Consider the following 24,708-nt stretch of genomic DNA (forward strand, 5'->3'; position numbering starts at 1 on the left):
TAAAACATTTTGAGTGACATAGGCCTACAGAAGATACTAAAAATTATCTCTGTTTGTGTGTGTGTGTGTGTGTGTGTGTGTGCATGTGCGTGTGTGCGTCTCCATTTGTTCAGTGTCCAATCATTAGAAGGCTGTGAGATCCTGCTTGGCCCCGAGGTGAGGTACGGCCCCCCGGGTCTGGCCCTGTCCTGCCCCGTGGCCCTGACCATGGCTCACTGCGCCCAGGTGGACGCTGACAACTGGAACATCCAGCTGAAGAGGAGGGGCCACGACAGCCAATGGGAGGTGAGAGCTGCTGTCTAGTGCAGTAAGGGCCTATCAGGACCCTAGCCAGGCTTATACCTGGCGCTTATTGGCTAATCTCGGTTGTCTTGTGTTTATCTCTCAATGGCTCTATTTCCTGGTTTAAAGGCAGGGCAAACTGGTTTAAAGGTGGTGCCAACAATTCTGGAGAATGCCTCAAATCTGTGAATAACTTCACCTGCGCCCCCACCCTACACACAACACCCGTTCTGCCCCCCTCATTCTGTTACAGTTTTTTTCGATCGCTAAACCACAGTGGGCACAACTGTAGCTCAATGTGCAAAACTCTAACTACAGTCACTGGAGCTGAACAGTTCACTTCACCTGCAAAATAGGCTCAGTGCAGCAAACACTATGAATTGTCCTCACTGAGATAACACACACTGTCAGTCAGAATATGCTCTGAGTACAAACACTAGCATCAAACCCCAATACACAAATTACAAACTTTTAATCTTTCAATCATTTGAGTTATTTCATACAAATTACATAATATTTTCTTTGATGAAAGGGTTAAATTATTTCACATGAAATTGTTTATTTTATAACATACCAGTTTTTTTTTTAGGAAAACAAAAATAAATTAAAATCTGAAGTTTGCTTCAATAGATACACATTTTGTATATTTTATTGAAAACATTTCCAATGTAGTATTTATCTGTGTAAATATTCTATAATTGTAATACAGAAATCTATCCTGTAATGTTGTCATTTACTGTAAGGATGCAACTCTAAGCTGTTTGTTTGCTGGAAACTCCGTATTACAGATGCAACTTTAGATTTTTGCAGATTGGGTTTCACCCTTAACCCTGCCTCTCTCAATAAGAGACCATGATTCACAACAGGGTCTATCAGTGTAGCCCTTACTGTATTTTATCAAACATTACAGCTCTATGTCTTCCTCCACACATCCACACTCTCACTGCCACTCTTCTCCCTCCAACAACCTGTCTTCATTGGTCCATTTCCAAAAAAATATATATTTTTGAGCTTTCCCTTTATACTGTATATGTTCACTAACAAGTCTAAAACAAGACATCTTAGTGTTTCAGTTGAAATTGCAATCTGCAGTGTTTGAAATGCACTCATTCTGTTTTGAATGTGTGGTTTACAGTTGTGGCAGCAGTGTGTTAGTGTTTGAAAAAAAGGGCTGGAAATCCACAGTGTTGTGCAGCCTGTGGTTAAGCCATGAGATAGGTGTGTAGAGTTTTGAAAATTGTGTTTAATCAATGAAAAACGATCTAGAGTTTGGTCTGAATGAACCGCTGCTGTGCATAGTGTGGTTAGAGTTGTGCACTTGTCGTTCCAGTTGTGCCCACTGTGGTTTAGCAATCGAAAAAAACTGTAAATGCTCCTAGGGCTCCTAGGGCATACTCCCTGGGCCGTTCCTCCTTCCAGTTTGCGGCCGCTGACAGCTGGAACCAACTTCAAAAATCCCTACAGTTACAATCCTTTACCTCTGTTAGACTCTTCAAACAGGCCCTAACAAAATGTAAAAAGCACACCTGTAGCTGCTTCAGTCTAAGCTCACCGTGATCTAGTACATGTATCTATTGCTATGCTGTATGTTACTGCTGTTTGTCTAACTTCTGTTGCTATGTTGAATATGTTATTGTTGTCTATGTGTGATTATACTGGCTATAGTTCAGTGCTGTCTTGTTCTCTCCCTCTCCCCTTTCCCCCCAGGAGGTCATTCACCTCCTACCAGGCCATTGCTTAAATAAGACATTGTTTCTTAGCAATTTTTGCCTGTTTAAATTTTTTGATTTGATTTGATTTAGTTTATTTCAGACATTCACATACAAAACAAAATGAAAAGCATGGAAATACAATAAATATGCCTGAAAAGGAGCAGGAAGAAGTATACACTTAAATAAAGGTTGATGATGATGATGATCTCCTCACGATGCGCTACCTTTCCGTACTGTGAGTGTGCTAAAAGAAAGAAAAAAATTGGTTAATACTCAGCCATGTGTACATTTCAAAGGGGGATATTTTAACCCCCTAACCCCTTGACACTCTCATCCATAGGGGTGGGGGGGGGGGGGGGGGGGGGGTTGAGGGCTAGTGCCAAAAAAAAGAGAACTGGGATTTGGTAAAATGTGTAAACCAAGGGAGTAATACGTATGTGCCCACCATACCGCTCAGTCATTTTACATAAATAAAAAGTTATTTTGTTTATGCGTATGAGATCAATCTCTTGTCCTAATTAGCGAATGCAACTTAGGTAAGTAGTTGGACAGCCTGCAGGCTTCTTTTTGCAGTAAAACCTTAAAGCTGCACTGATCAATACATTTTACATATTAGCAACAGGTGGAATGAAAGGAAATCGCTTCAAGAGACAAAAAATCACAGAGAATTTCACCCAGCTCTGCAGTTGCCCTCATCTGTAGTGGGGTTAGTAAAGTTCACTTTTGAGTAATGATTAGGGCTGTCAAATTAACGCGTTAATTTCGATTAATTAATCACAGAAAAATTAACGCGATTAAAACATTTTTTTAAAGAGATTAAAGAGTAAAGAAAGAAGCAGGGGAAAGAGGCCGAGGGCTTTATGGATGTGTTGTGGGCTGCTCCAGCCTCCGGGCAAATAAGCATGAATGTAGGAATACGTCTTATGTTATTCTCCGCAGTGTCTGTGCATTATTGATTTAGTGGGTGCCTAATTAACAATGTAGGTTCAAAACAGTAGCCTATCTCTCAATCTTCCTCCGTGTCTCACTTTTGTTTGCTAGCTGTGATCGTCTCCCGCTAACGGATACCCGCCCCCTCTCACTCTTCCTAGCATATGCCTGTCTTTTTTCCTCCTTTGTGTGTGTTTGTGTGTGTGTGTGTGTGTGTGTGTGTGTGTGTGTGTGTGTTTGTGTGTGTGTGTGTGTGCGTGTTTGTGTTTGTGTGTGTGTGTGTGTGTGTGTGTGTGTGTGTGTGTGTGTGTGTCAATATGTTTGGCTATGAGAAGGACAATGGTGAATGTGTGCAGCGCTGTCTGTTGTGGGAGATAGACAGTCGTCAGAGAGAGAGAGAGAGAGAGAGAGAGAGACGAACGGTAGCCTACACAGTTGTTTATAAACAGGCATAAAAGTGTCATATAAGTGTGCGATTAATTTAGATTAATTCATCACAGAGCCTGTAATTAATTAGATAATTTTTTTTAATTGCTTGACAGCCCTAGTAATGATATTTGTCGTTTATACACACAGTGACCTTTGATCTGATCACTTCATCTTTGAGTCAGAGTCCACATGGCTGCAAACTTTGAAAATCCTTCAAAGCTTTCATGAGATATGCAATGAAATGCCTCCGGCGCGAATGCACACCAAGCTAGCGGCGATCAGCATGCCAGCAGCACCCATAGCGGAACACTTTTTTTCTCCCCGCTGTTTGAGGCAATGACGTCGTCTTTGAGACCTCAATATCAACTCCAGCTCTCACATCACTGGCTCAGTTGTCATTTCCTCACTTCTCTTTCCTTCTATCATTCCACACAGTAACCGGATGTGACTCTGTGTGTTAGGGCAGTGAATTGTTGTTCCTTGACATAACATTCCATGGCTTGTTGACTGTGTTTTCTCCCTCTCCTCGCTGACCTTTATACATATATATATAATCACCTTTTTGTGGTGAAAGGCCCAGTTAGTCAGTATGACATGTGATTGGTGAGCTACTATATGTGAGGCATTAAAGTACTGTTGGGGCTCTAGCGGCAGAGCTGATTGATCCAGCCCTAATGCTGTATGGGTCCGCAGGGCAACATAACGGCCCACATCGAGGCAACAGCAACCAGGTCCGCAAGGAGGAAAATAAAGAAACAATTACAGCGTGTAATGGCCGGGAAGAGACATGGCTGCTGTCACTCCAGTGTGTGTGTGTGTGTGTGTGTGTGTGTGTGTGTGTGTGGTAACAACATGGGGGGTATAAGGAGCCTTCTGACAAAAGGAACTATCGATTAGTGGTTGAGAAAAAAGACATGGCATAGTGAGGCAATCAGGAGGGGAGATTGTTTCTCTGCGGACCATGACTCTCCACTTGCCTCCTTAAGATGACACACTGCGTACATTGTTTTATCAGGCACCCATGGTCAGTTTTTGCGATTTTTGGCTATGTTGCTTCCGTCTTCTTTCATACCAGTATAAATAGATGGTCCAAAATGTACATTTAGGTGTTTATTTGACTAAACCTTGTCCGTTTGTGTCTGTATATTTCTCCTATACAACCATCTTATCTCAACATTAGTTTTTTTTCAATACTTTAGTTAGAAAAATATCAACTTCTTCAGGTTGACACATAATTAGTAAGATATTGCCAAATTTGCATATTCAGGCACACCATTCTGATAAGAATAATAATGTTGAAGTAGGTAATTAACTGGCAAAGTTTCATTATGATATTTAAAATAAAAAAAAAATATGGTAACCCCCCCACACACACACACACCTAACAAGCCATCAACACAACCAAGCGCTGCAATGTTACCCAATGTGTTGCGGTGCTTGTTAGTTCCGCTCTGATGCCTTATAGAAACTGAACAAGTTGTATGTGTTTTCATTTCAGTAATGTCTGCTTCTTATTTTTCCTCGCCTTCACTAAATAAGACATTTTCCACTGGTTTGAATAAAAGTCCAGAGAGATTAAATCCTAAACCCAAAGGCATAACAAGCCCAATTGCTGTCATCACATAGCAGTACTTGTTCATGTTATTGAGGGGGGAGGGGGGGCGGGGGGGGGGGGGGTGTTGGGCAGCAAATACTGAAGAGAATATTCAGCCAGACAATAACATAAATCTGACGTAACATTTTGGCAAGCGGAGCATGGGTCAGAATAACAAATACCGCAAGTTTGCCCCTGGTCATCGTGATGGTTGTCATGCTTAAAATCAGCTTGTTGATTTGAGAAGACCAGCCCCCCCTCCCCCCCCCCCCCCCCCTTGAGTGCTTTTGACATTGTCCCCTTTTGTCCTTAATACTCTTCTTGTAAGTAAGTGTGTGTGTGTGGGGTTTACCATGAACACATTTACTTTTAAATATCATAATGAAACTTTGCCAGTTAATTACCTACTTCAACATTATTATTCTTATCAGAATGGTGTGCCTGAATATGCAAATTTGGCAATATCTTACTCATTATGTGTCAACCTGAAGAAGTTGATATCATTTGTGTAACTAAAGTTTTGAAAGATAACCGATATGATGGTTGTATAGGAGAAATATACAGACACAAACGGACAAAGTTATAGAGAAGAGAGATAGAGATAAAGAATATCCACTACAGCAGCAGTCGTCACATGCACCACTGTCCTAAATTGAAGGAAACTTTGCTTTTCCAAGAATGTTTAGACATGTTTGCCAGGCTTGGTTTGGTTTGTGGTATTTTTGGAAAAAAAAACAAATGTGTTTTAACATCAAAACAGGTGAGACGAGAATGCAATGGCTGCAATAGATTATTATCATTAACAGTAAAGAACAAATGGCTCATTCTTTTGACTTTTTTGGGCTTATTTTTTAAATCTGTTCATACGCATACACTTGTTGAAAGTCAGGTGGTTGCAATATTTCCCAAGTCAAGCCCAAAGCTGACTAACTTCTGCACATACATTCATTCAACTACACCATATCCATCACCAAATCATATGGAAATCTTAGGTACAGTACGTGGGTGCTAAAATACAGACAACTGAAGTCACATCCTGTGTTCCATTCCCCATACTTCCATACTATCTAGTAGGGGAGAACGGGGTAAGTAGGCACACTTTTTACTCTGGTGAGAATTGCTCATCACCAAAACATCTGTCAATAGCCATTCCTACATTAAATTGAAGCTTAAGGTGTTGGCTAGAAATGTGTGTCTCTCTTTTTTTCCAACTTATTGTAATGAAGAAGTAATTTACCATCAAAGACACTCTGACACATTGTGACAACCAACCCCATCAAGGGGTCGGTTGTCACACACTATGGGGTTGTTTGTCACAATGTTATCTTAATGGGAAAAATCTTAAAAAGAAGGCAAGGAGGCAGAACCAAATTTGAATGTTTAATTGCATTGTCAAGTTGACAAATAGGCCTACATAACGTTCTGTAGCCTTGGCAGCTGGTCTAGTTTGGGATGCACTGGGTTGTTTTGATTTTGTTGCCCTTTTTTCTTTTGCTTGCTAGCTGCCTTTTCCTGCTCTATTCTTTCCTTCTCTGGGGTGTCAGTGAGGATACAGCTTGACAATTTCTTTCGTTATTGGGTTCCTTTTCTGGCTGCAGCCTTGAGATAACATGTGACAACCAACCCCCCAAAAAATTTGACGACCAACCCCAACTTGAATTTCTTGCTAGCATCAAGGCCAACAACCATCTGACAACTAATTAGCTTGCTAACCACAATCTAAACTATAGTTTACCCTTCACACTTTCTGAGGGTAACAAGTGTTTTGTTATAAACCCATTGTGTAAAAGCCTAGAAGAAAAATACTGAGAAGCAAAATATTTTGAATTTGACATGAAAAACACAAAACAGTCCTCTCACCTGAAATGCAGCTGTCTTCCTCCAAGGAAGTCTATGTATGTGACCTCTGATCCCAATTCTGGACCTTTTTTATATCAACATTTCAGAGCTAGCGCGCTCTGGTGGCGAGATATAACGAATGTGACATCCAACCCATGTGACAAATTACCCCGTTCTCCCCTATGCCAGAAAAATGATTTAGGATGTCCCAATACATGCACGTCAATTTGAGTATGCTGAAAATACATTAATGCCCAATGCTCCAATAGCACTTTGGAGTATTCATCTTTATTCTTGACATTTCTCGACATAACAAAAAAAAACTTTCCTTATCTGATTTTTTTTCCCCTCCTGTGGCCCTAAAACTCTTCTGTACTTTAGTATGTACTGTAGTAAAAAGAAAGAGTATGTGATTTGGAACACAGGGACAGTTTCTCCTCTCTCATTTGTTCAGCTTTCTTTTCGTTGTCAGTCTTTCTAACCGTCTCTGAGATACCACCTGGGGCTTCTTCTTGCTGATTTGTAACCATGTGGACTCAGGTCATTCAGTCAGAGGTGAATCCTGTTTTTCTAAGTATTTGCTTTACGGAGGCGTATAACCACCTCCCCGTCAGTGGCTATATCTCTTTCCCTCCCTTCTCCTCTGTGTGTGGGGCTTAATGACTCCCTCACCTTGCTTTCTTATAAGCCTTCTAGCTTTTTGCTATTCTTGCCAAAACACATTTTATTCCTTTTACTATGTTAGAGAGGGTCAATTTTTCTCAAGATGTGAAAGTGTTGCAAATGAGTTGAAGAGAAGGCAGCCGGAGGGGATATATGAATAAATACAAGATTCACGTCGCTTTGAGATTTCATACGCTAATATTAAAAGAAGCGGGGATCCTCGGAGCTCCTTGGTTAGAAATAATGACTTACCGCTGAGGTCCTACTTAAAGAGAGAGCGAGAGAGAGGAGTAGAGAGAGACGGGGAGAGAGAGATAGAGAGAGAGAGAGGAGGTTTTTCAAGGATGCATAATAATACCTGCCAAAGCACAGTGCATCAAAGTGCACCTTATTCCAGCTGTCATTAAAACACACACTAGCCACCATAAGGGTCGTCAGCCAGACTGTGTTGTTATGCAGTGCCATATTGCAGTGTGTTAAGCTGTGTGCTTACGAGGAGGCACAGAGCATAAGCATTAAAGGCGTAAACAAATTGACTCACAGACGGAATCCCAACACCTCGCATGACTGTGGCTGAACAGAGAGAGAGCTAGTGGGGGACATTTTATCACTTCATGTGGCGTCTCTTTGAGGGATACAGTGCCTGCCAGGGCCGGCGGCACAGCCCACCCAATAAAAAAAAATTAAAATATTAAGATTAAAAAAAAAAAATTCATTCGCTGTCCAAGAAAATGTCAAATAAAATTCAGACAATTAATTAATACTAAAGAATATACCATTACCATGCATTGCTTCTAATTGTATTATTGGGTGGGCAGGACAGCCTGCCTCCAAGTTACCCCCCCGCTTATAGTGGTCACTGGTCAGCAGAGCCGGCCCGAGGCATAAGCAAAATGAGCGGTTGCTTAGGGTCCCGACTGCCAGGGGGGCCCCCCCAATTTTTTTTTATTTTGTTTTTTTTTAGTTTGTGTGTTTGATATCAACATCATGTTATGTAAATGTAAATGATCATACAATAAAAGGAATACAATGTTTTGGTAGATATAATTGAATCAGTTCATCTGGGAGGTAATCCGAGGTTAATTGATCACGTCAAAAATATTTGAAAATGGGGCTGCCCTCAGTTGCCCATGCACTGTGTATAGTCTATAGCCTATTTCAGCCTTGTCTGTGGAAAAAAAAGATAACTGGACAACAGAGTTCTTCTGCTTCGTTCCTCTCACTGCATTTAAATGCACTCACTATATTACAGAGAAATATGTCCCGTAAAAGAAAAAGAGCACCAAGCCCATCCCAGAGGACCCTGCATAATATTTTATTGCAAATTTTTATTTCTATGGAAAATCCATGTATCTTTCTTCAATAGCTTCTAATTCATCCGACCCAGTGTCTCCAAATTATTTGTTCACACAAAATTTCTCAGATTTAGCCTCTTAATTTTCCTCTCAAAGTGCACCAGATTCATGCATTTCACTTTAAAAAGGTAAAAAAATATCTCCCGGGGGGGCATACCCCCGGATCCTCCTAGCAGGTTCATGACCTCGGCTGGCTACTATTTTCACCCAGCTGGACATCGGAGCCAATCGTGGAAAGACTATATATCTATATAGTGTGTATAGTATATAGCTCTGGACTACCACCATCCAGGTTGGCCCGTCCCAAAGCTTTCTCTTCTATCAGCTCAGGCTGCCTACAGTTAATACTGCGATTAAAAAAAAGATACATTATGTTGTATATAATGTATATTATATGTTATTCATAAACATTTTGGAAAAAAAACATGCAAGAATCAAATCTCCCACCAAGTTTATTTGCATATTGTGTTCTACACAATTCACAGTAAATGTGTCAAAAAGCAGACGCAGAGATCTTACAAGGGCAAAAAAAATCCGGTCTGTGTGCCCACCTAAAATTTCTACAGGCCCACCCTAATCTCACTTTCTAGAACCGGGCCTGGTGCCTGCTGATTATAATGTAGGACCTGATTAACTGTATTTGCCCCAACAGGACAACATGGATTCACTCACTTGCACTCATCTCCTTGCAAACAAAAACCTCTAAGCTTCCCTCAGTATCAAAGTAATATATTATAATTATCTTTGAATGCATGAATACATTGCATAGAGCGACCGCTAACAGCAGCTATTTTTGGCAAACTTTTTACGCTAAGTTAACGTGTCTCGGCTATTGTTTTTTATTTAATTTTTTTAATTTTTGAACTATTCCTTTACAATTTCAAACGTTGGCTGTCATTTCCTCACAAAGCCTTGCAATGCGATCCTGAGAAAAGGCTACTGCTCAGACAGGAGGGAAATGATGTGTTATTTGTCTCTGGACTGACAAATACAATGCTTTGTGTGAGATTGACTCCAAATGAACCTCTGCAGAATGAGCTTCTTTTCTTTTAGAGCTGTTGCCACACAAGACACTACTTGTTAGTAAGATACATCTGCTGTCTGCATGCTGAGTTTGAGAAAACAATCTAATGGCAAAACTCCTAAAAAGGACCTTGTGGTAAGAATTATTTTCCCCTAACTGTTGTGCCCAAGGTTAGATAATAACCTTGAACTTCAAGAAGAGTATGGATCATCTGTGAAGTATGTCCATGTTGCTGCTATAACACGTTAGCATAATGAGATAAGTCCATACATTATAAAGGCCTGGAGCAAACCAGCATTGAGTGTTCTCTCATTGCCATAACTTATGGGTATTTGTGAGGGAATCGTCAGACTGTTTAAAAGAAGCTCCTCTTTAAATTGTCTAATCCGAGACACTGCAGGGGAATAGGGTAACTTTTTAATTTTATAGATCATCATGAAACGTTGTCAGTTGATTGCTTACATTAAAACATTATAATACAAAAAATATATATAGCCTATATATAGGGGAGAACGGGGTAATCTGAGCCACTTTTTACATTTGCTCCCCTCTAAGCGAGCTAAAATGATTTATCACTCAAATGTACACATTTCCCATTAATTCAGGATGTTTCCTAGAAATGGGCATTAGCAGATGTTTTTCTACAATGTGTATGACATTAAAATAAAACATATGTCATGTAATACATTTTTATTACATTAAAATATGTTTAAGACTAAACTTAACTTGTGCCTCATGGTGGGGGAAAGTGAGACAGTGGCTCACTTTCCCCCTCAGCATTTGGCTCACTTTCCCCCACCACCACAATTTGAGATAAAACTACCTCTCTTAGCATTTCAGGCTAATCTTTAGCTAATATCATCACATGGTTTTTATATGTTGGTAGTTCATCAACACGTATGATAGAAGTTTTTCTACGTGAATACATTTGCTTTGGCACAACAGTTGATTAAGTTGACAGCAAGAAAATTTACTTTTACATGCAAAATACCTATTTTGGTGAAAAAAACATGCTTACCACAGCACCATGAGGTCCTCTCTTTCAGGGCCATGGGGGAATGAGAGGGGCTTGAAAACAAATATCTCACATGACCACAAATGTTTTCCATTGCCTAGATACAGGGGGTGGCTCACATTACCCGATGCCTCAGATTCCCCCGTTCTCCCCTATATTGATATATAAATCAATTTCTAAGTTTGGCAATATCTAACTTATTATGCAGTCATTTGTATACAAAAACCTTAAAGTTGGATAAAACCAGAGTTAAAATCTTTATTACATTTTTTATTAGATACAGACTTTTTTCATTTCATAAATCAAAAAAACATATACAGGTCCTAACAATGCATTTTCGCCATGTTGTTAAGAATTAAATGCATCGTATACTGCTAGACAGTTTGGATAACGACAGAAAGATATTCCAATGTGCATTGTGTCTCCCTTGAAAACCTCACCAATTGGTGCTGCTCCCAAAGTATAGGATAAAACAAATATTGACTAAACATTTGCAGTTTTGAAGTACAGTATATTTCCTTGAAATGAACTTTGGACTATTTTTGCTGAAATGAGTGACACACACATCACACACAATTCCCATCAGGACGATGAGAGAGTACTCCAAACAGCTTTTGTTTGAAAGAGCTCACTCCTTCATTGCAAAGGTTTTTTTATTTTTTTTTATTTTTTTTTGGGGGGGGGGGGGATCCACTGGCTTTCCCATTGTTATAATAGAACTCCCACTCCTTGTTGGACCCTAAAAGATTCCTTCATCTGTGTTGGAAGTAATGAAGTGCTTCCTTTGCTGCTGTTGTGTCATCTCATAAATAAAACACTGAGCATAGTTCATTATGACTAGTTTGTGTTTGGCTGTGTCCTAACACCATCACTACTGCTGTAGGAAATGGCTTTTTCACATTCTCCGGAGACTGCATGTTTTTTTTATGCTTTGTGATTTAAACCTGTGTGATGTTTCCCATACAGCTATTCAACGGTAATAGGAACTTAACTCAATTGGCAATGCATTCGGTAACAGTTTACAATAAAGGTACATTATTTAACTGATGGTTTTATGCTAAGATAATGCTTAATAGGGGGCGCTCATGGCGCAGTGGTCAGCAGACCCGGGTTCGAAATCCCGCCTTGGGCAGTATTCTGCATGTCTTCCCCTCTCTGCCCCACTTCAACTCTGTCTCTCCAAAATCTAATAAAAGCAAAAATGCTCCAAAGATTATCTTTAAAAAAAAGATGTTTAATTAACATTAGCTAACTGTTAATTAATGTACCCTTATTGTAAAGTGTTACCGTGCATTCTACTATATAGGTTCATGTGCACACTCTGGTCTTGATATCTGTGTAACTCTGGAAGCGAATATAAGTTCTACAATAGAACTTCAGCAACACGCTTTGTGTATCACAATTGTGTTGAAAGGTCTGAATATTACAGGTTAATCACAGGTTTACAACATGCATGTTATTGGATACTCATTCCCCTCAAATTAGTTCAATTACGATGTTTTTATATACCGTTAAGAAACTAGTCGGTCATAAAGACTACCTGAAGAGTTCACTGTATGGAAACAGAAGAAGTTCAAAACTGTATTGTACGTAGTGAACTGGGAGCTACTGACTAGGAATGTAAAGAAGCCGATGAGAAAGCCTTTTGGGAGCACCTGTTGTGTTAGCTTCAGATGCTACCAGTTAGCTTCCTTTCCTCGTGGGGTTGACCGCCTCTCTGCTCTTTGATTGCAGGAAGTGATGTCATCGGAGGAGGAGTCCACTTCCTGTTACTGCCTGACGGACTCGAGCAGCTGCCACCTGCTGCTGGAGCGGCCGGGCTGCTACGCGCTGGTGGGCGAGCCCCTGACGCAGGCCGCCATCAAGAGGCTGAAGCTGGCTGTGTTTGGCAGCATGGAGGCCGGGGCCGTCAGCTACAGCCTGAGGGTCTACTGTGTGGACGACACACCGCACGCTTTTCAGGTAGGGCCCGAGGATACTGGCTAGGTTGTTTTATCTTTATTTATACAGGTAAATCCCATTGAGACTGGAGACTCTTTTTCAAGGGAGACCCCTGTTCCCATTCCCACGTTCCCGTTCCCACACATATCATACCAGGCCCCCAGGACTGTGCCTTCTCCGAGCAGCCAGCATGGACATGTGGCCAACCCATTAGTATTGCATGGTTGGGGGAGGAGCTTATTTTCATGCGGTCCGTAGGCAGATTTCCCTGTCCACATAGTACAAGCGGCGAACAAGATTGTGTCTCTGCAACATTTTTCTGGATATCAATCATAGGCTCATACTTATCTTTAGACCATATACTATTAAAATGGAAGTTTTCTCATTTCAAAACGCCACCTCAAGCGTTTTATTAGCCCAACGGCTTTTAACGGCTTTCAGTTTGTTTTCGCCAGGCTAGATGCTACAGAACGAGAATGATTCTACACCCGCCTCCAGTCCGCTACGCTTGCCGCCCTCTTTCTTGATAGGTCCATAGTGCAGCTACGTCCATGCTACGTCATGCTTCCGGGCCGCATGGAATTTCCGGATAACGCTTCCTTCTCTGCGCCAATGAGCAGCTTTCATAGGAATGAATGGGCGCCGTGTTTCAATCCGGTGTCCATTTCTTTATATGTCCATGTATCATACCTATCAGGAGCAATTTAGTGTTCAGTGACTTGCTCAGGGACACTTGGACATGTGGCGGGGGGATCATCATCATCAACTTTTATTATGAGACTCAGGTCCATTTAAAAGACATACAATACAAACAATAGATCCAACCACTGACCCTGTCTGAGGGTCGACCGCCCTACTCACTTCGCCACAGCTGCCCAAAGGTGTTTAATACCTTCTATTTATTCCTTCTGTTTATGCAGCAAAAGGTTGAGTGATGACTGGTTCCCAGCAGGACTGTGTTCTCTCCACAGTCTCATGTATATTATGTTTAGAAATGTTTCCAGAACATTGCCTTAAAGCTATAGTGCGTAACATTTTCAAATAAATGAATGTCGGTTACATTCGAGCCATCGCCAAACGATTTGACGCAAAGTTGATTACGTCTATCAGCTCCACAAAACTCTCCCTGTATTTCTCAGTATGGCAGCGTTTACAAGCTGATGTCTGCCCCCCCACCCAGACACTTGTGCAGGAGCTCAGAAAAACCACAAAAGTGCCCAAGAAATGTTTCAAGCCCCTTCAGTCTTCTCCTGTCCAAGTGGATAATAGACCCAACGCAGTCCGGACATTGCTTATCTGGAAATGTATCATTTTTCCTTTTTTCTTTTTGAGAGCAGATCATTACTTTCTCATTTCCCCAACTGTCCAGAGTTTACTGTAATTTGGCAAATTCTACAGCTGTGCATCAGAAATTCTATGTCCTCTTTTGTTAAAAATAACAACGTGAGGATGCACATTTCCACTTGAGTGATCTCTACACTATTAGGGAGTACATACTGTCTGCTATGGCCCAGATTCACACAGAACATGTTGTTGTGTATGTGTGTGTGTTTTTTAGTTGTTGTTACCTGGGCTGACTGAGACAGCTAGGGACCTCAGCATGTGTTGTGTGTCTAACCATGTGACGGATTGTACATTCATTAGCACTACTAGCACGCAATGCTACAGAGGTGATAGTGGAGGGCCGTGCTAACAGCCTGACACATTCCCTTTCCAACGTGTCTCCAGTCAAAGGAGCTGCCTTCTTGTAATCACTGCCGTTCACATGATAACCAATCACTCCTCTTTTATCTGCTAGGATTTGACTATCCGCCTAGTACCCTATAGAGGGGTGTTTTTTTAAAGGCATTGAGATCTCATCAGTGGATCAGGGAAATCAAGCTTTGCCGTGGTCCTTCCCCGGAGAGACTAAACAGAAGAGCTGTGCAGAGAAACAGCCAAATCCCACACCACACATCCCCGAATCTGCCTCCTCAACGCCTTTTCTCTGTCATGTCGCAGCCGTCAGCAGCAGCTGGCTTTCAACAGAAAAAAAAAATTGCATTCAGGTTCCGGTTTTATGAATTCCCCAGCCCGCCGAGCAGATGCCCAGACTTTTTGTTTTTGTTTTTTTCGTGCATGCGTAGTGTCCCTTGGGCTGCTGTCTGTAAGCACCACATCACCGCTGTGTGTTTTTCCCAAAAAATCACAGACACTGAAATTTCCTTGATCTAGAGGAAGCCCACCCCCCTCCCTTCCCCCCATCCAACACAAACACTTGTGTGAGCGGCCGAGCGGGAGGGTTATGATTGGAAGATGTTTGATGTTTGTATGTGATTTTGGATGAAGGGTCATTTCTAGCCTGCCTCCGCCCGCCTACCTACTTCCGCTTAAATTTCATTTTCCCTTCAGTAGTTCAAAACAACTGTTATAACTTTTATATCAATGCCATTGCTGAATCTCATCTTTTCAGCCTCTGTCTGAAACGTTCTGTTTTTTTAGAGCCTGTCTCTTTAAACCCCGCCTCCCAAAAAAATGCAGTCTGCTCTGATTGGCCCTGAATCTAACTGCCGGTTTGAACCAGTTGAAAGTCTGGCTCCAAGTTGCACCTTTCAAACATTGTCCTTGCAGCGATTTAACAGAACTTTTTTTTTTTTTTTTTTTATAAACCCCACCAACTTTGCAATTCTTCCGTCTGGATTTCTCATTCTTTGGTTGACATTGCAACACTCCCTTGGCTGACACGATCTTAAAGGCACATGACTGTTGTGTGGTTTGTCAAACAGCAGAGCATCAGAGTCTACAAAAAACTTCCACCGTGCCGTTTTTTGACAGCTTCAGATCCATTCAAAGGGAGGGAACGTTGCCATTGATCCAGGGCCAGCTACATGTCACTGGGGGAAAAAAGCAATGAAACCCTGCGTCAACCGGCCCCACTCTGTTTGGAAAGACACAGGCACATGGCAGAGGAGGAGCTTTACGTAATACATAAAAAAATGACCAGTTGCTACATTTGTTTTTCCTATAATTCCTCACATCTTTTGTTCATAATGGTTTAAAGAGACAGGCTCTATAATGGAGCGTTTCAGACAGGGGCTGAAGAGAGGAGTTGTTGTTTTGGACAGTTCAGCTGGAAAACAGTTAATGGTAGTGTTGCAGGTCCCAGGAATGGGACCGGGCAAACAGGTATAGTTCTGATAAAGAAAGTCAAATAACACAACAGGACGACGGTGAGCTGTTGCTGTTGACTCCTCGTAACAGAATTTATTCTCTAATTTCATTTCTGAACAGTCAAATAATTCATTTTTTTCTTTGTTTACAACTCAATAAAAATACTTTTACACACTTGATCCTATATAATCTCAACTTGTGCACAAGCCTATAACAGAGGCAAATACATCCAAAATAACACGCATTCACAGTAAATACCGTATAATGGTCGGCAACGTTGACCGGTACATCTAAGCTAACTAAGGAGCACATTTTACATTACAAACACAATGGCTAGACCGCCATGATGGCGCGCTTCCTGCTTGCGCTAGCGAACATTTCAAAAGGCACATACACTTGAATCTTACACTTAGAAACCCTCTCAGTGCACTACGATATGTTCACATATATATCATTTGTTTTTATCGTGCTTATACATTGCACTAACCTGATAAAGAAAGTAAAATAACACAACAGGACGACGGTGAGCTGTTGCTGTTGACTCCTCGTAACAGAATGACCCGAGAGCCAACAACCACATGCAAAGAGGAAGAGGAATTCCGGGCCGCCCAATGTCCTGCTGCCGCCCTGTGGCGTTAATGGGTATAACACCCATAAGTACAAGTCCATAAAAGACTGCATACAAGTTGTTGCAAACTTTAAATAAATCATCAGCAAGTGCTGGAATGTATGTGATTATGGTCACTGGTAACATGAATACATAAAAAACAAATTGTGACCACATCTCTTGTGTGCGTCACAGTAGAAACCCAAATTGCACATTTTAAACCTGAAAATGAGCATAATATGTGACCTTTAAAAAAAATCATAATCATAAAAGACAAAGAAAATGATTTCTTGGAGGTGATGTTAAGAGTTGTAGAACATTGTAGAAATGGCCCTTCAATCTTTTGATCATTGTTTTCAAACCTACAGCATGGACAATATGCATTATGTCAGCCGGGAACACTTTTTCCTGCAAACACATGCACACATAAGCATACACACAAGCTGTTGAACGCGAAGACACTTTATCAGAATCAATGAGCGTGAACCTGGCATCAGTCACTGCTCTGTTCCATCTGTCTCCATCTCTCTGTGATTGAGACAGGCTGAGGACAGACAGGCACCGACACACACACACACACCATGCCACCGGGGGACACACACAGAGATGATGACGGATGAATATACCTGCAAGCCACAATCAAAGTGCTCTTTCCATCATTACAAATTCAATTTGGGAGATGGACGTGTGCCACCTCCACGAACGCATTTCTCCAGCATTGGATCCAAGCTTCATTCCATCATGTACCAGGCTGCAGATGTGATGCTAATATTATGTGTTAAGAAATGACAAACTTTGAATAATTGTGGGCCATGAAAGGAAAGGAATGAATTGTTTAAATGTGACCATTGCTTCTCTTATTGAACTCCAATTGACCAGTTATTTTTTGGTTTATGTACGTCCTGTGAAATTTTTTTTGCAATTTCTTTTGTTTTAATTTTGTATCACATGTATGTAGCGTAAGTAAACCGAACTAGATTTCTCCTTAGAGTAGCTCTGCTCTAACTTATTTCAAGTGTGTGTGTGTGTGTGTGTGTGTGTGTGTGTGTGTGTGTGTGTGTGTGTGTGTGTGTGTGTGTGTGTGTGTGTCTGTGTGTGTGTGTGTCTGTGTGTGTGTGTGTGTGTTTGTGCACAGGAGGTGTATGTACCTTCAAAGGATGGGAAAGGGCTCTTGTTTTCTTAGATTTCTCTTGCATCCATATAATAATATTTCTCTTTCTTTCTCACCCCTCTCCTTCCATTCCCTCTCTCATTCTCTCTCTCTCTCTGTCCATCAGGGAGTGGTGTCGTTGGAGAGGAGCAGAGGGGGCCAGCTCCTGGAGGAACCAAAGACCTTGCCTTTCAGAGCGAACACCTTGAGCCTCCAGGTATCCATCCAGGACGTTCCCCAGTTCCTGTGGAGCATCAAACCCTTCACCACATGTCAGGTAACCATGGCAGCCGTGCAGCAAATCACACGGTGGCTGTTTTCCAAACGGCCTACCAATGTCCTCCCTCCTACATACTACAACATGTATATACTACATACTGTCTACTTAACGATCGATTGTGTATGCGAGGTTCGTCGCTGACACTGTATACAGGTATTCAGAAGCAATAAAGATTTTTGAAATGACGCAATGCATTGTGGGGCGGTTGAAAGTAACCTATTGAGCCATACACAAAATCTTCCACGGAAGTAAGTAGCCTACTCATCCGGGCATTTCCCCGCCTACACAAACTCGCATACACAACCACAATATACCCAAATTGACTCAAAATGATTATGAGTAGGACGTAAGTAGGGTTTTTTGAACACAGCCAATATCACATGAAAAATTCCACAGGTTGGACACACTACAAATTGCCAAATTGCCAGAATCCTGGTTTGGATGCTAAGAGCTAATTAGAGTGGTGTTTGCGCACACCTCTCCTCCCAGGGTTCACTTATCAAACAGTGGGAGCCTATTAGCTAGAGACTGTCTAGTACCTGTTTATGTTGCTGTAACATTAATCTGGTACCACTTTTTAATAAGGCAACCTTTTACCGGATTCTATAATTGTAATGCATATTGATATAAAGGCAAAGAGAGAGAGAAAAAAAACTACTGCTCTGTATAAATTACACTGAAATAAATGTCATAGAAGTGGCATAATCCATCTCCAAGTCCATTTACTATAGGATAATAAGACACCTTTCACACACTCAAACACATACATCCTTTATGTAGGCTACCATAAGTGTTCTTAAGATGTATTTCATAGAGGGGTATTCATCTTCCTGATTTGCAATAAGTAATTCAAGTGTGCATTGATACCATGGTTGATACACGTAATAACTCATAAATTTTATATGAATCAATTGAAATTTGAACAATTGTAGGCTACATTGTTAGTAGAGTGACTTAACATTGCAGGGGCCAAATATTCTACGCCAGGTCAGACATATGTGTTTATTACTCAGTGCTTTGTGTGCGCTCATGGCAGTCACTGCACAGCATTGCAATATAGACGCACACGCCACTCACTTACGCACAAATAAACAGCAAGTCAGAATCATACAAAACACATCCGCATAGTGTGCGCGGTGAAACAAAATAAAACAGACAAACACTGTTGCTTCCCTGTACCTGTATTAAATATCCAAATGGACACGACCGTAGTGTCTGGCTTCATGACAGACTCCCGTGGTGCACACAACTGGGTGACTTTCACTAATGCTAAAGGCACTAACTTGATTTATTTGGCTAAAGCACAACCGGTACTGTATATCATCATGCTGTGTTAATCCCTTTATAATAGGTCCATGCGTTAATTGTGAGCATCACGTGCAGTCACAGTGTAAAGGCAACTTGATAGATTTTCATTTGCGTTTTATAAATCATATAAATGGATGAAGACACAATCAATGCAACATTATGACGTCATCAAACTCTGTCTTTTGTCACTGTTTTCATCGTGAGCCCCCTAGCGGCGAAAAATGACATATTGTACGTTTAACTGCAGCTATGCTAATCAGATGTTATGTGACATGACTGCAGCCATGTTTGTTTTTTTTTGTTGTTAAACAGCCTTTGTCAAATGGTTGTGAAGCTAAGGCTCTGTTGTTGTCACGAACGCCCCAGACAACTAGACAGGTCGAGTCAAATAAAGCTTTCTATGAACTTAACTCTTCAGCTTGCTTTAAATATGTGTTTGTGTGCAACGTGTGAATCCTGCAGTCCCCCACATTTATCCTGTGAGTATAAAAGAAGACGGACGTGTCTTGAGAGCAATAGCTTCGTGTTTGTTTTGTCTTGCAGGAGCATTAGGACGCAGGCCACTATTAAATGGAAAGCACTGCTGTAGTCAGTGACTGCTGTTTTGTACCTGTTGTCTAGTTCCTATTTGCAGAGTGTCCCCACTGTACACTGTTGCTGCCTAAAGATCTGAACGCAGGGGAGAGTGGAGTGGAGTGGGGGGGGGGGGGGAGCTCTGTTTTTCTCCTAGACACCTACCCTCTCCATAGTCTTATTTATGAGGGCTTGTGGATGTCAGGCAGGCAGCGGGAAACCTGCTTTCGGGCGGAGCAGGTGTAGAATAATAGCCCGGCGCTGCGCCATAAATCAAGTCAGCTTTTAGTGCTAAAGAGCGTCCAAGCCTTTTCCACGTCCATCACCCCCTCACCCCCTCCCTCTCCTCCTCTACCAAGTGCTCCCATACTCCATTATCTGCTGCTGTGAGCAAGCCCAGATCAAAGACACAAGGGTTAAAGTCATCAGTATGGGCTTTGTAATGGTGCAGCCGTAACTAAGAATCATGCACAGGTCACTTTTTAATATGCAGATTTGGCAGAAACGTCTGGCAAGAGGTCAAGGACGCTCCCCCCCCCCTCCCCACACACACACAGATGTGCCCGTCCCCTGAAATGAATTATACATTAAAAGGCAATCTTTCAACCGTTATTCCTACACATACTGTATAGCTTACAGTACTGAGCCCGCAAGCTGTTTCTGCCATTAGAGTAACCGTATGAGGGGGGATCGGGCTATGATATCAGGATTGCTTGTTTCCCTCCTCAAAAGTAATAGTCATTTCTATGCATAAATATATCAAGCCATGGGATCACTGAGACTTCAAAGCCAGCTCCTACCTTTTATCTTGCTGTGTGTAATTGGCTGTTGCTGCGTGTGTGTGTGTGTGTGTGTGTGTGTGTGTGTGTGTGTGTGTGTGTGTGTGTGTGTGTGTGTGTGTGTGTGTGTGTGTGTGTGTGTGTGTGTGTGTGTGTGTGTGTGTGTGTGTGTGTGTGTGTGTGTGTGTGTGTGCCAGCGTGGCGACATGTACTGTAGAACAGGCAGCTAAATCCAGGCACATGCACAGTTAGGACCCAGAGGAAGCTTGAGTGCCTGCCCATATGCCCCATGAGTCCAAAAGTCCCTTAAGAAATGATAAATGAAAATATATTTTTTTAAATTATTCTATAGGGTATCTCTATATTGTCTTTTCCTTTACCTAAAGACATTTCCACCATAAAGGAATGCAGAAAAAGGCACACATTGGTGCATACAATGTTTACCAAAATGCAGAAAGTGTTTGATGCTCAAAATATCCACTTCAAATGTGTGCCCCCCTCTCAACTTTCAACATTTTGAGTTATCAATGAAAGTAAAACAAAACTCAGTTGGTTGTAATTTCCTCGTCGTTAACCTCTGTGGTCTGTGCTATAGCAACCAGGCTAGTCTAATTTACATCAAAACCATAGAAAGATCAAAACGTTTCCCTGTCATGAAGGGCAACTGACAACATGTGGAAAATACAAGTCAAGACACAGGAATGGCACATCAATGAAGACAATGTCAAAAGTGTTCCTGTATTCTGTAAATAAAAACAATTATAATTGTGCCTTTTTATTTTATTTTTCCTTGAGCTCTTGGCCCCCCAAAATGTCTATACAAATTTTAAATTCAAATTCAAAAAGGGCTTCATTGGCATGACAGTTTTAAAAAACAATATTGCCAAAGCAAAGCATCAAATATATTTCAATAAGTCCAAATATTCAAACAATACACAATATGAGCGATACACGACCCTTGCTGAACCATCTCTTCATCTCAAAATCATCTTTTGGAGCCCATGTTAACATATTGCTGTGTCCGGGTGTCATTGCGTCTGATGTCTCTCTCTCACCCTCTCTCTCTCTGTCTCTCCTCCCCTTCAGGAGTTCTCCTTCCCCCAGGTGTGGTGCAGTGTGCAGCAGCCCCTGCACTGTGCCTTCTCCCTGGACAGATACAGCCCCGCCACCAGCCAGCTCTCCTGCAAGATCAGCGTGCGCCAGGTCAAGGGTCACGAGCAGATCCTTCAGGTGTACACGGCCGTGGCAGAGGTGAGGGCTCTGTGTGTGTGTGCGTGTGTGTGTGTGTGTGTGTGTGTGTGTGTGTGTGTGTGTGTGTGTGTGTGTGTGTGTGTGTGTGTGTGTGTCTGTGTGTGTGTGTGTGTGTGGTGGGGGGCTTTTGCACTCAACCTTTGTGTAACCTTCCTAGAGTGTGTCCCGCTGACAGCAGGCTCAGCTCTCCCTGAGCTTGCATTGCGTTTTAAGGCAAAGACGCTGCAGGTGAATAGGCTAACATCTTTAACCTATAAATCTAATCATGAAACTTTGCCAATGTATCACTCATATTAAAACAATATGTTTTTGTATTAAATATTTTTTTAGAAATGTTTGAATAAAGATGTAATTTGAGAATATCTAACTGATTTATGTGTAAATGTGAATTTCTTAAAAAAAAAATCTGGATGTTTAAATGTTAAAAAGAAATACTATATATAGACAGATCTTAAAAATTCATTTTTGTAAGTTTTTAAGAACAGAATGTATCACAATTCAGGAAATTGACAAAATATGAACAACTCTTCTTCTTTAATACCCTTCCGAATAGTGCTTAGACTGATTATGGATTGAGGATTTTTGGTTTGTATTCTTGAAAAAAAGTAATATTGAGATAACGGCGATTAAAGATAGTTGCATAGGAGAAATATACAGACAAGGTTTAGTCGAATAAACACCTACATGTACCGTTTATGTGTACTAGTATGAAAGACCCCGTGTTATGAAAACAAAATAGACAAAGATATTTTAATTGACCAGTGCTTGAAAAAAAAATGTTATGCCTCAACTTAATAAAGCGATGATGAGGACACTAATAACTTTATTTCTCTCTCTCTCTTTCTCTCTCTCTGTCTCTCTCTCTCTATCTCTCTCTTTCTCTCTCTCACACATCCATATTGTTTTAACATTTTATTCACCTATAGGGAGACATACTGTAGTTTGTGTTGCAGCATCCTATCCGCATGCTCCAGGGAGCTGTCCTCCACCACCCCCCCCCCCACTCCCTCCCAGGTAGTAAACGGCAGTCTTGTGTCAGCCGCTTAGCTGAGCAGTGGAGCAGTGAGGAGCTAGACATCCTCACTCAAGAGCACCTTGACAGTTACTTGTTAAGGCAGTAGAGAGTGTGCTATGCTACTCATTGATTTTACCAAACTACTTTTTTTTCCCCCCACAACCGCTCACACACCTTGCTTGTCCTATACCTCAAGGCCATCGGCACCGTTTAAACTGATGGTAATAAAAGACAGACACAGGTGAAATAATATTGGCAATCATTGTTTATAGTTGCTTTTAACCATCCCCTCGTGATTAGTTAGGGTTTGGCAGATGTTGAGGAAGAAGAAATAAATAGCATTCTTATAGGCGCTGTGTGTAAAAAATCTAAATCATCAGCATATTGATTTAGGTTCAGTAAATAGACATGACCATCCTCTGTCGAAGGGGAGAGTCTACACACTGTGTTTTACATTGTGGGTCACCAGGTTGGATCGATAGCATTTCCATACAGAGCAGCGAGCGCAGCAGTTTTAAGAGCGGCTCGGTGCCAACACGAGATGTTGCTTTATGAATTTAGTACAAATAAATTGTCAAAAGAGACGAATCGACCCAGGGATTCATTATGTAAATGTTAGGAGTTGTTCACATCCAGAAAAACAGTCCCAAGCCCTGCGTTCCAAATCAAATGCTCTTTCTTTTTTCTATTCTACATACTACATCATAAAAATAATCTAGTTAGCATGCAGTAGGCTCACAAGTAGGACATACTTTTACTCATTTATTTCATCATAACATTGCGCCTTGATCTTGACTCTTGCTTTCATATCTGTTGCATCCCCGTTTGTTTTCATACGGCGGTTCCGTAGATGTGACGTCACTTCTGGTGCGCACTGGTTCATGGGTCAGAATCACCCAAATAGCATGCTGATTTCAACGCTTAAAATCTCGGCCAGATGTAGTAGGCCAACCACAATATTTGGGACATCCTAAATCTTTTCTGTACCATACTAAATAGCCGAAAGTATGGGGATTGGAACGCAGGGTTATTCCCCAGTCGGTGCTATTAAAGCACTACAGAAGGAAAGGAAACGACAATATGATGTCATAAAACAATAAGAGGATTTTACTTTTACTCCTCCAAAACTGTTGGTTGGAACGGCACATTTAGTTGTCCTGGAGGTACATTTTTTTAGAAAAATCTAATTTCATACTTAAGTGTAATCTGTTTGGATTTGAACACAAGCCACATAGCCCCATATACTTAAAGGAATACTTCACCCATACGGAACCAGCGTTATATCATTATAAAATAACTATTATAATATAATGAATTATGTTTTTCTTCCTTCAGTTTTCCGTTAGTCTTCCCTTGGCCCAGCTGTCCTGTTATTCCTGACCCTTACTGTGATGTCACAGTAAGGAAACTGGAGGGTTAGACAGTGAGACCATAAGACACTCTTTCTGCCTTTTCTCAGGCTAGGATGATCCGATTTCAATTTTTTTTTGCACATTTATACTAAATAGGATCTCCGAGTTCAATACAAAGTAGGCCTTTAAGTTGAATGAAACTCAAATTCTGAATGAAATTCTTTTCCAGTATCTCTGCTGCAGCACTTGCTAATGTAACTGGGATTGTACAAAGTCGGCAAAAAGCTCTACCTGTATCCACGGCTTGGCCATTCATTGTGCTGAATACAAATGCTTCCTCACAATACTCTCTACTGTAGATGCTTTTGAAATCACGAGTATCCATTAACAGAGAGAGGCTTGTTAAAGGAAGCTCATCTGTTATTTGCCTTTATCCTACTGAGAGGTGACATGCAGCAG

General features: G+C 41.3%; 1 protein-coding gene across 1 annotated transcript in view; it reads left to right on the plus strand.

The window, feature by feature from the left end:
- The window catches only part of unc5db (unc-5 netrin receptor Db), a gene marked incomplete at its 3' end in the record, with an annotated part of 222,909 nt that overhangs the window by 192,652 nt on the left and 5,549 nt on the right, over positions 1-24,708 (plus strand). The window contains exons 12-15 of the mRNA XM_080046117.1: positions 114-285; positions 12,578-12,805; positions 17,819-17,968; positions 21,718-21,882. Of these exons, the coding sequence (XP_079902243.1) occupies positions 114-285; positions 12,578-12,805; positions 17,819-17,968; positions 21,718-21,882 (715 nt within the window). The remainder of the gene's footprint in view (positions 1-113; positions 286-12,577; positions 12,806-17,818; positions 17,969-21,717; positions 21,883-24,708) is intronic.

The sequence above is a fragment of the Ammodytes marinus genome, assembly GCF_949987685.1.
Source record: "Ammodytes marinus genome assembly, chromosome: 2".
In the NCBI taxonomy this organism is placed as follows: Eukaryota; Metazoa; Chordata; class Actinopteri; order Uranoscopiformes; family Ammodytidae; genus Ammodytes; species Ammodytes marinus.